Genomic DNA, 16920 nt, shown 5'->3' with positions numbered 1-16920 from the left:
TCCTTATTGGACAAGTAGCAAAAGGTTGAGGGGATTATTACCCGGTTTTAGTCTGCGTGAATGAAAAGGTTTGACTGGCCCTTATTCTTTTCTTCATCCTCCCCTCTCTTGGGGAAAGCAGCATCCTGGGCTCTCTGCACAGCTGACCTCAAACCACTGCAGGTAAACCATGCTGCTTATGTACCTGGTATTAAGACTAATACTGTTGCGTTCCCATACCCTAGCGAGGTGGTATTGGGAAAGTCCTAGTTACACAGTTTTTCCTTCTAAAGAACTCAGACTAACTTTACCTGAACAGTCACACTTCTATATACCTCAACACACAGCTTGTTTAGGCCGCGGACCTTGCACAGCAAGGTTTTAGCGAAGCGCAGGGACTCCTTATTTTTTAGTTCTGGCATACTTAGATAAGGAGCCCCCTGGCGAAGCCAAAAGCCAGATTGGCTGGGACGTCCACCCTACCTAATGGGTGAGTCACCCCTATTAAATAGTGTGGTTTGTATTCCAGTTAGGAACAAATGACAAATTCGTAGATAATTTGTATTTTTCCTTACTATACAAACCTTAGCTATTAAAACAAACTTACCCGCCAGCCCTATCCCCCTTGAAGTCCTACCTCCAAGCAAAGTGAGCTTAATCACAGGTGTGTGAGGGGGCCAGTAGCAAACTACCCTCCCCTACCCCCGCTAACTAGCGGTAAGGGTAGTTAACTTTCGCTAAATTTTAATGGCTCATCATTTCAGCTACGCCAAAAGTAATACCCCTATTAAATAGCTAAGGTTTGTACAGTTAGGAAAAATAAAAATTATCTACGAATTTGTCATTCTAGCTCGGTGGAGTGGAAGCAGATGTACGTCAGAGAGTGAATGAAGGATGCAAAGTGTTGCAGGCAGTGAAGGGAGCGGTAAAGAATAGAGGGTTAGGCATGAATGTAAAGAGAGTTCTGTAAGAGAAAGTGATTGTACCAACTGTGATGTATGGATCGGAGTTGTGGGGAATGAAAGTGACGGAGAGACAGAAATTGAATGAGTTTGCGATGAAGTGTCTGAGGAGTATGACTGGTGTATCGCGAGTAGATAGGGTTAGGAACGGAGTAGTGAGGGTGAGAAAGAGTGTAAGAAATGAGTTAGCAGCTAGAGTGGATATGAATGTGTTGAGGTGGTTTGGCCATGTTGAGAAAATGGAAAATGCTGTCTGCTAAAGAAGGTGATGAATGCAAGAGTTGATGGGAGAAGTACAAGAGGAAGGCCAAGGTTCGGGTGGATGGATGGAGTGAAGAAAGCTCTTGGTGGTAGGAGGATAGATGTGAGAGAGGCAAGAGAGCGTGCTAGAAATAGGAATGAATGGCAAGCAACTGTGACGCAGTTCTAGTAGGCCCTGCTGCTTCCTGCGGTTGCCTTGGATGACCATGGAGGGAGAAGCAGCAGGGGATTTGTTATGAAGCTTCATCTGTGGTGGATAATGGGGGAGAGTGGGCTGTGGAACCCTAGCAGTACCAGCCAAACTCGGTTTAGTCCCTCTTCAGGCTGGGAGGAGCGTAGAGAGGAAAGGTCCCCTTTTTTCATATGTTTGATGTTGTCTACACCCCAAAATTGGGGAAAGTCTATTGGTATATAGATAGATGAAGAAGGTCATATGGTAGGCCTGAAGCAGGGGAACGGTCAATCGCGAGTGTGTGTAACAGCAGTTATCTGCCATAAGTGTGGGGGAAGGCCCTGCTCATATGCTATTTTACAGAATACATGCCTCGAATTTTACCTTGGTGGTAATTAGAATATTTTCAGATACAATTTTGGAAATGCACCAATTTATATATAAACAAAGAGAGAAAGATAGGGAAAGAAAAAGATACTGAGGGTAAGGAGGTGATGTGGGGTTGGAGTAAGAAGGCATGCCATTGATTTGTGGAGATGTGGCTTAAGTAGGAGAACTCAGTCTGTTTCAAACCAGTTTCTCTTTCTCACTGCGTATGGGTATCCAGAAACCTTTTTCATTTACATGTTTGACGAATACTGTTACAAGAAGCGTGTAGGGAGCCAGTAAGGGAAAAGGTTGATTGGAGTCTGCATTTCACAATAGAATCTGTTGTCCAATTGATTCTACCTAATTTGAGGGTGCTGAATCTATATCTGGTGGATGAGCATTTCTATTTTTTTATTAACCTATTTCAGCTACTATATATCCAAAGTTTAAATACTTTGCGTAGTGTGCCAAGTCTATTAATGAACATTTTGTTGGAATATGATAAGAAAATAATGCACACGACCATTAAAAAAAAAGGGATTTTGACGAAGGAAAAATCTATTTCTGGGGAGAGACCTGTGACGCCCGGTGAAAAGTCCTTCTATCTACCTTTTCTGATATAAATCTTCCAAATATACCAGAGAAAAATAAAAGCATGGAATGCAGAGGTTACTACCCTCGCGCGAGCACCTCGTGGGTGTCGTGTCTACATCGGGGGCGTGTGTAAAACCACTATTCACAGGCTGTCTTCCAATTAGATAACTCCTTCATCAAAGGGAATGGCCGTAACAAAGACCCCAGAAACCACACTTGTACCACGCCACCGCCACACACACGAACACCCTCCAGGTCATCCTTCTGCAAGAACACATGGCTTGGCAAGGAAAGGGTGGGTCCGTACAAAAATAACCGGGAAGGGTTTCACCGGGCGTCACAGGTCTCTCCCCAGAAATAGATTTTTCCTTCGTCAAAATCCCTTTTCTGGGTCGACCTGTGACGGCCGGTGAAAATGTACCAGAAAATGCCTTCCAAGCCCCATAAAGTAATAACATAATGAGGAGAATACAATCACCATGTACAACAATAATATAATATAATAATGTAAGAAACGTCCAATTACCAACTAGCCAAATGACATAGGGAACGTAAGTCTAAATAACTAAGTCGACAAGGAATCAACTGAGTGTCGAACCGCAAAAGGCATCAAACCTTACAAGTCTATGCATATCTAAACATTAAAGGAACGGTAACAACAATAACAGTTAAACCATAGGAATTAAACATGGCAAATATCATAGGGTTAACAAACTACCCAGGAGAGTGGCGACGTGGTGTGAGTGGCGGGTAGGAGGGAGAAGAGAAGAGATGGAAGAAAGGAAGAAGTAGAGATTACTGGGGAGGGAAAGGCTCCCCGCTGCCATCGTCGGGTATTTAAGGGCCTGTAAGATCTTTAGATAGTGGCGTTTGACAACCCTAGGGGATTTCCAACCCGTATATTTTTTAAAATTCATCAAAGTCCCTGTTCTGGTAGTAATTGATGGAGGTATCTACTGTCCGTATATCATGAGCCTGGGGAAATTATTCCGGATTAGTATGTTTAAAGAAGTAGAGGATTTGTTGCCTGATACCGTACATGGAAATAGAACCTCCTTGTTCCCTGATAACCAAGGGGCCAGACGAGCGGGTGGCAGTTCTAGCTAAAAGGTCCTTGAGAGTAGTGTCTGGACACAGAGAAAAACTCCTGGGGAAGAAGAATAATCTTCCAAGGGGAGCACCTATTTGTGGAACCTCATCTTTTAGCTAGGAAAGCATTGTCTGGAGAAAGGAGTACTTCGGCTGAAGGGAGGAAATCTATGTTTTCCGGGTTCGTGAGAGAGCTAGTTCTGATATTCCATCACCTGAGGCCAAAGCCATTAGAAATAAGGCCTTCCTAAGAAGAGTGATATAAGAGCAGGATTCATTGCCCGTGTCCGGCGCAAGTTTTGAGGACACCGTTCAGAGACCAGAGTCCTTTTGTGGCCGAACCGAAGGTCAAATCCTAGCACATGTTTTTGGAATAGATGAGAAATAGGAATCAGCTAGGTTAATGCTAAACCCAACAAGGAAGATCTTCTTCCAAGCTGACTTGATGGTGGTTAAAGTGCTAACTGTTAGGCCTTTGCCAAATAGGAACCTCAAGAAAGAGATGGCTATATTCGGAGACATACGAGTATGGTCTGAACTCTTAGGGAATCTGCTAGTTGTTAACGGCCGAATCATATTGGCGAATTGTCGAGTCCCTTTTGTCTGATTCGATGAAGAGATCGTTTTCCGATTCAATGTTAGCGTCTCTACGATCTGCAAACTTCCTGTAGTCCACAAAATTAGAGTTTTGGCTATCCTTGAGTAATCTAACACAGTGTGTTTGGATTATTTGAGTCAGTTTGGGGAACGGGATCCGGAAGGGACGGAGTTTCAACTCGAGGAGGAGAGGAAACCAACTGTTCTTGGCCAGTGAGGTGGTACTAAAGGCACTGCCCCCCGGAAGGGGCGTAGTTTGTGTAAAAGTCTCATTAGAAGATTCACTGGGGGAAATAGGTAAACCTTCTTCTAATGGTTCCTGAGTATCCACCGGAATGAAATTATGTCTAGAGACCATTCTGACTCCAGTAGTTTCGTCCTGGCTAGTGAGTCCGCTCACATTCTGGACTCCCGCTAGGTGAGTTACTGACAGGAACCAGTTCTTTTCTGTTGGCCAGGCGAAGATAGTCACCAGGATCCGATTCAGGTTGGGTGACTTGGATCTTCCCCTGTTGACACCGTGTACTACGTCTGTTTTGTCTGACACTACAGTACTCTGATGTGGCTCGACCTCGGAGGAGAGAGTCTCTTCAGGGTCAAGAACACTGCCATGGCTTCGAGAACATTGATATGGGACTGTTTCATGGCGGGTGACCAAGAGCCCTGAAACATCTGATGTTCGGAGTAATCCCCCCATCCACTTGGCGGCGTGGCTGCATGGATGTCACTTGTGGAGGTGGGAATTGTAGGGGAACCGATTTGGAGAGGTTCTTCGGTTCGGACCATGGGCGTAGTCTCATTTTCAAGACATAGGGGATCTTCGAGACCTTGTCTCTTAAAGGTACTGTAGCTCTCTTTCTCCAAACTCGATTGATGTCTTTGAGTTTGGATTTTAATAGGAGACCCGTTATTGGAGTGAATTGGGGAAGACCGATGATACTTTCTAAGGTTCTTCTGGGCACCTGTTTGTGTTTGAGAAAATTCTTGATCTTGGAAGCTATTCCTCTTACCTTTTTGGAAGGGAGAGACAACGTGTGCTTCGAAAGGTCGCACTGAATGTCTAACCAATCTAAGTGGCCTGATGGTTGCAGGCGAAACTTTTGGAGATTGACCCGAAATCACAGGTTGTCGAGAAGTTGAAGTACTTCCTTCGTAGCTCTGTTGCCTTCTATGGCCGACCGAGCCCAAATGAGCCAACCATCCAGATAAGCAATGATCTGTATCTCTTGATTCCTGAGTTGTTCTAACACTGTCTCTCCCAGTTTCGTGAATATCCTGGGATCAATGTTGAGGCCGAAGGGCATGTCTTGAGCGCAAAGGCTTTCCTGCCTAGGCGGAAACCCAGATAAGAAGAGAAGTTTCGAGCTATAGGCACATGATAATAGTCGTCGGTAAGATCGACAGAGGTGGTGACGCCCCCACGGGGAAGTAAGGTCCGTACCTGAGAGATGGACAACATCCGGAACTTGTCGCAGAGAATGTAAGGGTTTAGCTTTAACAAGTCCCGGTCCACTCTCAATGCCGACAAGCCTTCCTTCGGAATTGTGAACAGGCGGCCTTGGAACTTCGATGATCGGTCCCGTTTGATTGCTTTCTTCTCGAGTAACTCTGTGGTGTACTCTTTCAGGATGGGAGTGGATTTCTGGGAGAGGGTCACTGGTGGAGGAGGAGGACCTTGTGGCCATTTCCACTTCAAACCTTTAGGGATTATGCTATGAGCCCACGGACCGAAAGTCCAATGGTCTTGAAAGAGGTAAAGTCTCTCCCCCACCGGGACTACCTCGTTGTGAGGGAGTGAACCTAGGGGGATCCGGATGCATAGTCGACGAATCAGAGGAAGACTGTGATGTCGAGTGGGTAACTCACTATTGATGGCAGTGACCCCGGTTCGTTTAGTAGAGGGCAACTCTCTGCTTCTTCTTGAAGAAAGCTTGCTTTTGGTCTTCGACCTTTCTGGCAGTGAGGCCCCGTCTTTCCTGCAATTTTGGGTTGCTCTCATATCATCTTGTAGAACCTTGTTCACCTCCTCCTGAGGGTTTTACCTCATCAGGAGGAACTATCAGCCTGCTCGATTCCTGTCTGATAGAGGCCTCAGACAGAACATATTTCCCACAACTAACCCGATCAGACCACCAAACGTGTAGGTCAAATTGGAAGGGTAGAGATTGGTTCTTCGTGAATATCCAAAACACAGTCTCAGTGGGATAAATCGAGGCTAGGGTCTCCCCGAGGTGGGGTCCGGCTCTTTAAGAGCCGGTATGGCCGAACCTTCTTTGTCAGTTTGAATAGTAAGACCTGTCCATTTATCCATAATAGGCAAGGCAACAATGAGAGCATCTGTAGATATGGCGTATTCCCCATTGTGTGGGGTGAGCTTGGAATTAACGTAACCCCCCAGACGGACAACAACCTGGTCCAGACAGATCGGGCCTGCCCTTTAGGAAATAATACCGTTACCTTCGGTACCTTGTCTAACCTAACCAAGGTATGCTCTTTCAATCGAACGAATCCGTTGAATGGGAATTCTAGTACCTGAGAGTAAATTCTAGGTCCCCCAGAGGGCGGACGTCTATGTCATCCAGAGTTTTGGTACCATCTATATATGGAACATGTAAGGCAAATATCTATGTGTTGTTTTTATCGAAGGAGGTTACTTCGATACGCCTGGGGCTGTAGGGGGAGTCATCCGAGTTCCTGAACGGATCCGACTCACCACCATATCTTTGAGCTACGTCATAGCCCCTTGGCTTTCCCTAGAATGTGTTGCTTTTAGCAGTCACAGTTTTATGCAAGGTAACATGAACATCAGGATCCTTTGAGGGTCCTAGGTCGGTGTCGCAGGTAATTGCAAAGCTGAAGGCTCAAAACTCATCCCCACCTACCTTCCCGTCCATGGGGTCGACGTCCAACCTTAGAGAGGACACTCCGAGAAGATAGGGACCTCTAGATGGAGCATTCCTTCCAAACCTTGATACCCAAGGGCGGAGAGCCTCTCTTGCAGGCTGGAGAGAATCATCCTCATCCTGAAAGAAGTGAGGGGATTAGTGATGAAGGAGAAGACCGTTCTCCTCAATAAGCAATGCATACATTAATCCGGATCAAATTAAATCCTCGCCAAAGGATACCAAAAGGAAACATATTAAAACCAACTTACATCATGGGTCCGGAGTAGCGAGGACAGCTCGTAGCAGAACGTGCATGACTCCGGGAACCATACCATGTAGGCGGACCTTCTGTAAAAGAAAGGGGACATAAGTCTGGATGCTCCTTGAAACTTTGGTTAGTGATCCTATTCACAGGCTGGGATCAGCCGTATAACTAACAATATGCCTATATTTATGCATATATTTAATTCTATCTATGTATAAATATGGATAAATATCCATACAACATCGTGTTCAAATAGAAATAAATTAATTATGCCTATATTTATGCATATATTTAATTCTAATTATGAATAAATATGGATAAATATCCATACAACATCATGTTCAAAATAGAAATAAATTAATTATGCCTATATTTATGCATATATTTAATTCTAACTATGTAAAAATATGGATAAATATCCATACAAAATCGTGTTCAAATAGCAATAAATTTCCACTCAGTACTTGGAACCAAACGCTAGCCCCTTCTAATGAAGAGCCAGGTCAAAACCAACCATGCCATGAGAGGCTATCTAGTGTTCCTTGAGACTCTGGTCAGTGAACAGATGAATCAATAGAATACTAATATCCAGTAACCACATAACATGTAACTATAACCTCATCGGTAAAATAATGTTAACCCCGGTTCTGAACGTCTGAGTCAGGGGTGCGCAACCTATGGCGCATGCGCCAACAGTGGCGCATTTCATGATTACAAGTGTCGCACTATACCCCAAGATAGTAAATTGAATGACTTTTCTTTAAAATTGCTAATTGTGTTCATATATTTTCATTAGGACTTTCAAGAATAGCTAATGAACATTACCAACGCAAATTCAAAGTGTCATTAAAGTAAGTACAGTTTACTTTGTATTCATGTTAAATCCTTTCCTTTACAGCTAAAACCAAAGATTGGCCACCCGTGGTCTGAGTGATCTCTGTTTCCACCGGAGATCCGGTGAGAAAGGTCCGTCACAGTGAAAACGTGAACATCAGAGGAAATCTAATATAAACCTCAATGCTGAACGCCTGTACGATATCCGGTTAAGCCGGAGATTCGATGAAAAGGACCGTAATAATGATATTGTGATTATTCATGAAAAAGGGTTCATACCCTAGTTCTGATCGTCTGATTGATCAAAAAGCTAACACCTTAATATATTAAGAAATTATATTAATAATCAGTAACCACGTACTGTAACATGAAAATATAATCTTCATCGGTATCACATTGTTAACTCCGGTTCTGAACGTCTGCTTGATCTCTGTTTGTACCGGAGACCCGGTGACAAAGGCCCGTCATCGTGATATCGTGACCGTCATGATGCGTCATCGGTACGATAACATTAACCTCAATTCTGAATGTCTGTGTTATCTCCAGTGAAGCCGGAGATTCGATGAAAAAAGGGGCCGTAATAGTGTAATTGTGATCAAACATGACAAAGGTTCGTGTGCAAAAGGCCTCAGCCGGAGTCTGAGTGCCGGATTTCACCTTTGCACTCCAAATATCTGACTAGTTCTCACCTAATGAGTATCCATTATAGCGGAGTATAACTCAAGGCGGAGCTAAGGGTGTCGGCATAAAACGACCCCAATTAATGACTCATCCACTAACGTAACCTATTAATAGTGCTAGCTATATTAACAGTAACCACATCAATAAAACGTGTATAACATTAAACGTAATATCATCAACTCGGATAATAAGAGGAGGCATGAATAACTCGTGACCGGAAATAAACGGAAAACGGGAAATCCACCTCTCTTACTCGAGCTAATAAAGAAAACGAGTGAAGCGGTAACTCTTATCTGTAGAACAGGAAACGAGCACTCTATGCTCTCGCTCTCAAGGTTACATAATAAAAAACCAACATCACACAATAATATGATAAGAAAAATAATAAAATTGATTGCTTTTTTCTTAGTAATTGTAAAAACCATTAACGAAGAATAACGACAACGTAACAAATAAACAAAGATTTAGTCTAAATCGCGCATCCAGAGGCGAGTACAGAACTAACAAAGACTAAATCGCTATTCTTCGTAGATCCAAATTGGTCTTGCTAGTAAATAAATACCATAGTAAAAACTAATAATAAATAATGATAATAAAATTGGTCATAAAACGTATGTGATATAACCTAGATGACAGAGTACCAGATGGGCAATAAAAACTTGAAAATTTACCGAAGCGAACACAACCCAAAATGGCTGCCGATACCGAAGCAGGGCAATCGCTTCCAAAATTAAAAACCACAATACTGGAAACAGAACAAATGCCCGGTACTGCAATAAGCTGTCAAAACAAACTATGGTACTTAACATTGGTAAAGGTGAAGTAGCCACGTCAGTCATATTGAATTAACGACAAACACTTCGAAAAAACACTTAGCAAAAAAAATCTCGACTTGCGGGTAAGTCCAAAACAGAAGGATGACTGGAGGGTGTTCGTGTGGGTGGCGGTGGCGTAGTACAAGTGTGGTTTCTGGGGTTTTTGTTACGGCCCTTCCCTTTGATGAAGGAGTTATCTAATTGGAAGACAGCCTGTGAATAGTGGTTTTACACACGCCCCCGATGTAGACACGACACCCACGAGGTGCTCGCGCGAGGGTAGTAACCTCTGCATTCCATGCTTTTATTTTTCTCTGGTATATTTGGAAGATTTATATCAGAAAAGGTAGATAGAAGGACTTTTCACCGGCCGTCACAGGTCGACCCAGAAAAAGTTAGATACCCTTTATGATAATTTTATTGAATTACAATTTGATAGCAAAGCATAATATTTATGGGGCAAGGGTGAAGGCAGTAAATTTGCTTAAGAATCCATTTTTGCTAGTATTGTAACCTGCAATAGCTAAATCAAATATTACCAACTCACATGTATCCTATGCCCAAATTATTAATGGATATTTTTTTTTTAAATTTACTGTAATGTGGAAACAAAAATTTCTTATAATGATCAAAATGAAAATTTTGATGATAAAGTAGATGGACTGTTAAACAGGATTAAAAATCTAGTTTTTTATAACCCTCTTGCAGATAAATCTAAGTTTTAAACTTTTTCTTTCCATTTGGTCATGGTATTAAAGAATATTTTACATGAAATACAATGGGAAAATATACACAAAACTATTACCTACTATAGATAAAAATCTCTATAATATGCATTGTGATAGCCAATCTTATAAACTATAAACTTGGCAGGGTTTTTGTAGTAGGATAGACCAACATACTCCCTTATCACATATCACAATTGGGTATAGAATAAAGAGACTTTTCAATGTGTTCTGAAACCTACGATGATGTATTTACCTGAAAGATTAAGATTTCTTTTTTAAATGGGCAAAATTATCATAAAATTCTATAAGTCAGCCGAGCTCTTTCCCTTGACACAATCTTCTTACTCTCGTAGCTCTTAGAATCACAGTAGATGACATTTTGATAACTTTAGCGGCATACTGCTGAACTAATCATCACACGTGGGGATATTTGAAATGATGACATAATGGGTTCCAGCCTAACCTGAGCAGTTGTCAGAGAGTTTATTTTTTTTTTTTTATCCAGTCATTAGTCAGTAACAAAATTGTATCTGAGTGATGGGAGCATCAAGCATGGTGCAGTAATCCTTAGTTCAAATTTTTTACACAATAGCATTCAAACTATTTCTCAATATACAGTACTGTGTTTGGCATCAATATCTAAAGGTTACAGAGTGTAGATTTGATGGGAAGTATTTATTCAATTAATCAATCATGTTTACTAGCTCAAATCCTGTCCAACCCTACTATACAGCATTGCATTGCCGCCACATTAATTTCACCTCTCCTTTACCCATCCTTACCTCCTATTTATTTTTCTTTGCCAAGTCCGGGGTCATCCCATCCATCACAAAAAAAAAAAAGAAAGTGATCAAGTTGAATCTTGGAATGGAGTTGCAACCAGAATGTAAATACAGAAATGTGTTAATCTATAACTACTGTATAATAATTATCTAAGTGATTAATTAGATAATTGAAAAATACTTTCTCATGGGCTGACACGTGTAGCACAACATGTATGGCTTGCCAAATCAGAGATGCAAGGAGATAATATTAAATTTCTGACAAACACTAACTGGAATAATTGATTGATTAAATAATTAAAGTCTGTCAAAATATTTTCTCACATAGCTAACATGCATAGCACAACGTGTACCGCTTACCAAAACAGAGGAGCAAGAAGATACAATAATGTTAAATTGCATGCAAAGCAAGCCATGGTGGAGCAGACCAATTAAACAAAGTAATTGATTGGATAATTAAAGTCCACCAAAATACTCACCAGCACGGCTAATGCCAGTAGTGCAACAAGTACCGCTTGCAGAAACAGAGCAAAGTGATAATGTTACATTGTGAACGAAGCAAGCCACATTAGAGCAAATACCAATAAATGAATAAGTAGTGTTTTTTGGCAGACCAACATATGCATGATTACGTTCAATCATGTGTGGGTGATTACAGACACAACTGGAAAGGAATCCCTAGAAAATAGGATAGAAAACTTCAATTTTCTATGAGAGTGGCAGAGAATATAAAGAAGCATCTAAGATATTGTATTGAAAATCTTATGAAGTGCAAGAGAAAAACTGTACAAAATCACTGACACAAATGAAAATTTTTTATAATAATATTCAATTGCTGTGTGATAGTAAATTATATGCACCATTAAACTGGAAAAGTATTCAGGCCTGTTATCCTTGATATATCTTATCATATTTTCCTTTCCGCTATTATCATTAGTATTGAAGCACTGTCCAGAGCATTTACATAAGCCAGTACAAGACATTTTTACTTTTTGACATCCCAAACTGTGTGTAACACACATTTCAGTACATCATCAATAATTAGATTAACATGACTCAGGAATTCTCTCAAGAGACACTAGAATAGCTTCTAGCCATATTCGTTGGGATTTGGTATTATTGGATGAGGTTCTGTTGCTTTAAGCCATATTGAATCCTGATGATGTACTCATATATGATGCTGTAAGGAATCACTTTTTTGGTGGAAGACTTTCATGTATTACTCCTTTAGAAAACAGAATGGCTCTTGCTTTTTCTGATGTAATAGCTTCAGGAACCATGTACAATAGACACAAATCTCTCAACCTGGTACACAGATTCTTTTGATATGGGATCTTTCCCAATGCTTAGCAATGTGTAGGATAAGCCAGGTAAATGGGTAATGTTGTCCTTTTGATATGTCCAAACCACTGACAGAATGGAATGACGGCAATCTCTGCTGTTTGTTCATGTGAATTCCACCTAGATATGGCTTTCACAGGGATAAACTTTGATGCATTGCTTATTTTGGCTTTCATTTTTACTTCTTGCTTTATTGTAGCCTACCATTGTGTGCTACAAGGAGTAACATGGCATTAGTATTTCAAGACCATACAACAACTTTAAGTAACTGTGTGGTACCAATGCAAGATTATTCTGGGGACGGCTTGTTCTTGATCACATTTAAGGTAACCGAGATCTAATTCAGCATGATTATATAAAACATCATTGCCCTTCAAAAGATCTTCAGCAGTAACTGCACACTTTGTTTTATGGAGCATATTTAATTAGTACCTGAAAAAGAAAATCAGTAAGTCATTAGTATGTTTTATTAGTCATCTGATTAGTTTGTCATTTGGAGTGTGAGTACCTTGTTTTATTGATTCCTAGGTATCTCTGTGTGGTTTATCGAGTCTTCTAACTAGTGCTTGTCCATCAGTGACGAAGGTAGAATCATTAGATACATCAAACTGATCAGAGCAATGTAACCATGCAACATTGCATTTATTAACAAATGCTGCTGACCACTTCTCAAATCTCCCCTTGCTTCAGCTATGGCCAAAGGCATTCATGTAACAATTTTTGCTTCAAAATTTCGTTTAGGTCTGTATCCCTTCCACCAGATTAATAGTTAACCAGCCTTTATATAGAAAAGCTATCCTCTTTAATTAATTTATTTTTACAATCTGATTTTTTCATGTAGGATTATGAAAATGTTTGTTTTGAGAAATATCTTCAGGTAGAAGTAATCTATCTCTCTCTCTCTCTCTCTCTCTCTCTCTCTCTCTCTCTCTCTCTCTCTCTCTCTCTCTCTCTCTCTCTCTCTCTCTCTCTCTCTCTCCAATGGTTCTATACACCCCATTGGTGTCTTGTAATATCTGCTCTGTGAATAAAGGAGAGAGCCTGCCTTGAAAATGCTTTCAGGATTTTAGTAATTCCAAGTATCCCTTTACCTTTTTTTCCTTATAGAGTTCAACCATTAAAGACTGACCTGGAGATACCTGGTTGAATTGGCTTTTCTTTATTTTTGCTACAAAATTCACATTCTCAAACACGCTTTCCACCTCTGGAGGAAGAATGTGCTTTTGAGTTAATTAAATAATTCTGTATTTTGCGTAATTGATGTGACCAAAGGGATGAAAATATAGTAGCATTATCTTAAAGGAGCTCGGGGGTAGATCCCAGATACCATCTCTATTTACCCGGGTAAAAAGAAAAACAATGTTGACCATATGTAAATAGGTAAGCCACAAAGCTTGAACAGGATTCTATCTCTTGATATTCTCAAAAGCCTTAGCAGCATCTTGAAATAATTTGGGTATTAATTAAGAGTGATACCAGACTTATCATTTGCCTTTTTATTGCTTGCATTTTCAGTTTTCTCCTTTAAGTCATTGTTATGCTTTTTGAAGAACTGAAGGAGATGTGGCATTAGAATTTCCCACATTGCTTGAAATATCTTATGGGTTCTCCTACCTTTCTCATAATTCTTCCCTACCAAGACCTTTCCAGCTGCCTTTTCACCAAGCACATCACTCCGTCCCAATCTCTAGAAGGCCTAAAGATTGAAATTGCTGGTCTATAACTTTCATAAAATTCATAGATGTATTTAAATATCCTAGTCTGTGAATTAAAAGTGTAATACTGGGATCATTTCAACTCCATTAACCTGAAATGCAAGTTTATTTTTATCCAGTTTCTCTGAAATGTATTCGCACCGTGCTCAATGTCGATACTCATGAGCCGGACTAAGCACTAATGTACTCAAGCGTTGTTACCTTTACATTGCTATCACTATTGTTCTGATTGATTTTGATTGTACATGTCTCGGCCACGTTTAGTGTTTTATACTCCCCTTTTCAAGAGGAATGCATGATCATCTTATTGCCTTGATGGGGCATCATTTAAAATTGCCTTGATGGGGCATCATTTAAAACCAATCCAGCTGAACATTAATTTCAAACTAGTGTTTTTGGTGATTTAATTGACTTTTGGGGGTAATGATAGCATTGATTGTGTTTTAAATTAAAGTTTCTTTGTAGAATGGCTTCAGAGTATCAATTGCTTCATTTTTGGAAGATCCCCACTACCAAACAGCTACCTGCAGGGCATGAAATGTCTGTTTCATATCAAGATTACCATCTAATATGCTAATAATGTCAGTTGAAAAATGTACAAATTTGTCAGATACTATATTTTCTGGAATTATGGTCCTGCTATCTAGCCTTACTGTAATTATTTCAATGTTGAGATCTAAAGCAGTATCAATATCTAAAACATCCTTATAACTAATTGTATGTCAAGCCTTATGGAATATCTCTAATAAAACTTTAGACCCTATTGGGTCTTGTGTCACAGAAACTGTTTTTGTTAGATGGGGACATGAATGCCCAAAGTTGGAGAGTTCTGATGGCTTTGAGGAAATACATGGTGGAAGAGAATTCGGAAGAAGAAACCAGGTATTATCATCAACCTTGATACCTTCTTGGAAACTCATCTTTAAACATATTTAGTTTCGTGAACTGGAAGTGGAAAGTCCATGCACTTTTGATTTTGTAAGATCAGTTCCCCTACAATACTGTTTTATTTTTTTTTTCACAGGAAGCTAAACAGGGTATCTACAAGGAGACATGGAATCTCTTCAACCACAAAGACAGGTCTAAGAGCTTCTTTTCTGGGCCAGACGAACCTTTTGATAAGGTAAAGAGCTGATTCGCTAATGGGGCGCTTGCCTCATTGTGATTCGTTGGACCCTTATGCTATTTGCTTTTTCATTTTTCTTGACTATACAAGGTTCTAATCCTTATAGAAGGAACCAGTCTTTTTTTTTTTTTATAGGAGTTCAAACCTAGCATGAGAGGTATATTGCGAAACCTTACTGCCTTTTGACTAATTAATTCAATGAAAATTATTCAATCACGCAGAAGAAAAGTTAATTTCAGATGAGGACTGGAACTATCAGTTAGATCCCCATATACACCAGTGAAGTTCACAAAAGCAAATTTGAATATCAGTCTAACTTGTTTCTAGCATTCTCCTTGTAATTCCTTCCTATCATAAAGATAATTTTAGAACTTACCCTAGAAGTTTTATCATAAAAACATGTTAGCAGTTGCGATATACACTCGTATTGATATTCAAAACTGAAGCTATAAAGTATGATGAGAGAGGATTATTAGCAGTTTGTTTGTAAGTAGCGGTGAATCTTGAAATGCCACATCAATAATGGTCCCGTTACTTTCAGATTCTGCCGGACAAACTGATATTCATCAATGCTCAGCTGAACTCGAGAATCCGAGCTACCACAAGAGGCCTGGCCAATTTTCACTTTGCCAAGCAGTTGTTCTATCCCCAGGGTTATGGAATAGTTTGCTTCAGTGGAGCTCCTTTTAGGTCAAAATTTGATCAGATGTATGTTGCCCTATCATTTTAGAATTCCTTTTATATAGCCTACAGTATCTTTTATTGTGAACTCTGCAGGGCAATGCTTGTCATTTGTTTTTTTCAGATTAGAAATTATTTACTCAAGGGCGACTGTGAAATCTTTAAAAGACAAGGGTAACTTTGAAATCTCCAAATGACCAGGGGGACTATGGAATCTCAAAGAGGGGTGACAGTGAAATCTCAGAGATAAGTGTTACGGTGGAATCTCAAAGAGATAAGGATGACTGTTGAATGTGGAAGAAATAAGGAGGATTGTGGAATGTAGATTGTTAAAGAGATAAGTGTAACTGTGGAATCTGGAAGAGATGAGGGTGACTGTGGAATCTGGAAGAGGTAATGGGGACTGTGGAATCTGGAAGATATAAGGATGTCTGTGGAATGTGGAAGAGATAAGTGTGACTGGAATCTCGAAGCGATAAGGATGACTGTTGAATCTTGACTTAACAATTTGAAATTATTTAAATTATTTTTGGGGGAATTACATTAGAAAATTTAAGAGGCTCTTTTGTCTGGTTTCGAAGCTTAACCCAAAATTTTAAGCATATGTAAATTTCTGTATGAAAATGTTTCTTGTGCAATTTATTTTAAACTAAATTTATTTTTTTTTCAAAACCTTTCAATTAGATTATCATATATGACGGAAGGGGGACTTATTTCTAAGTGGGCCGATGAAGAGGTGATGAAAGTTGCTGGCAAGAGCTCTGCAGAGGAAACCAAACGGGGACATACAGCTATCACTGTTAAACACTTGCAGGTAATATAAGCGTTGCTATTGCAGCGTCACATCTTTTTGTAACTGCTCTTTGATAATATTATTAACATATGGTGACCAGGTCTTGTTTCTGCAGTTTTAACAGTGTAATTCACATGTCTTTCAGTTTGATTAGTAGTGTCTTGCACTACTTTTTCCAAGATTCTCAGACAACTCTAGTTCTAATATGAAAATCGGAAGTAAAAGTCACACACACGTGTATAAGTCAGCCC

At 40.1% G+C, this 16920-nt stretch overlaps 1 protein-coding gene across 1 annotated transcript in view; it reads left to right on the top strand.

The window, feature by feature from the left end:
- Positions 1 to 16920, top strand: part of LOC137641599 (probable glutamate receptor) — a 144824-nt gene that overhangs the window by 29489 nt on the left and 98415 nt on the right. The window contains exons 10-12 of the mRNA XM_068374316.1: positions 15094 to 15192; positions 15737 to 15903; positions 16561 to 16690. Of these exons, the coding sequence (XP_068230417.1) occupies positions 15094 to 15192; positions 15737 to 15903; positions 16561 to 16690 (396 nt within the window). The remainder of the gene's footprint in view (positions 1 to 15093; positions 15193 to 15736; positions 15904 to 16560; positions 16691 to 16920) is intronic.

The sequence above is a fragment of the Palaemon carinicauda genome, chromosome 5 (genome assembly GCF_036898095.1).
Source record: "Palaemon carinicauda isolate YSFRI2023 chromosome 5, ASM3689809v2, whole genome shotgun sequence".
NCBI lineage: Eukaryota > Metazoa > Arthropoda > Malacostraca > Decapoda > Palaemonidae > Palaemon > Palaemon carinicauda.
The sequence above is the reverse complement of the archived record's forward strand: the minus strand, read 5'-3'. Positions and strand labels throughout refer to the sequence as shown.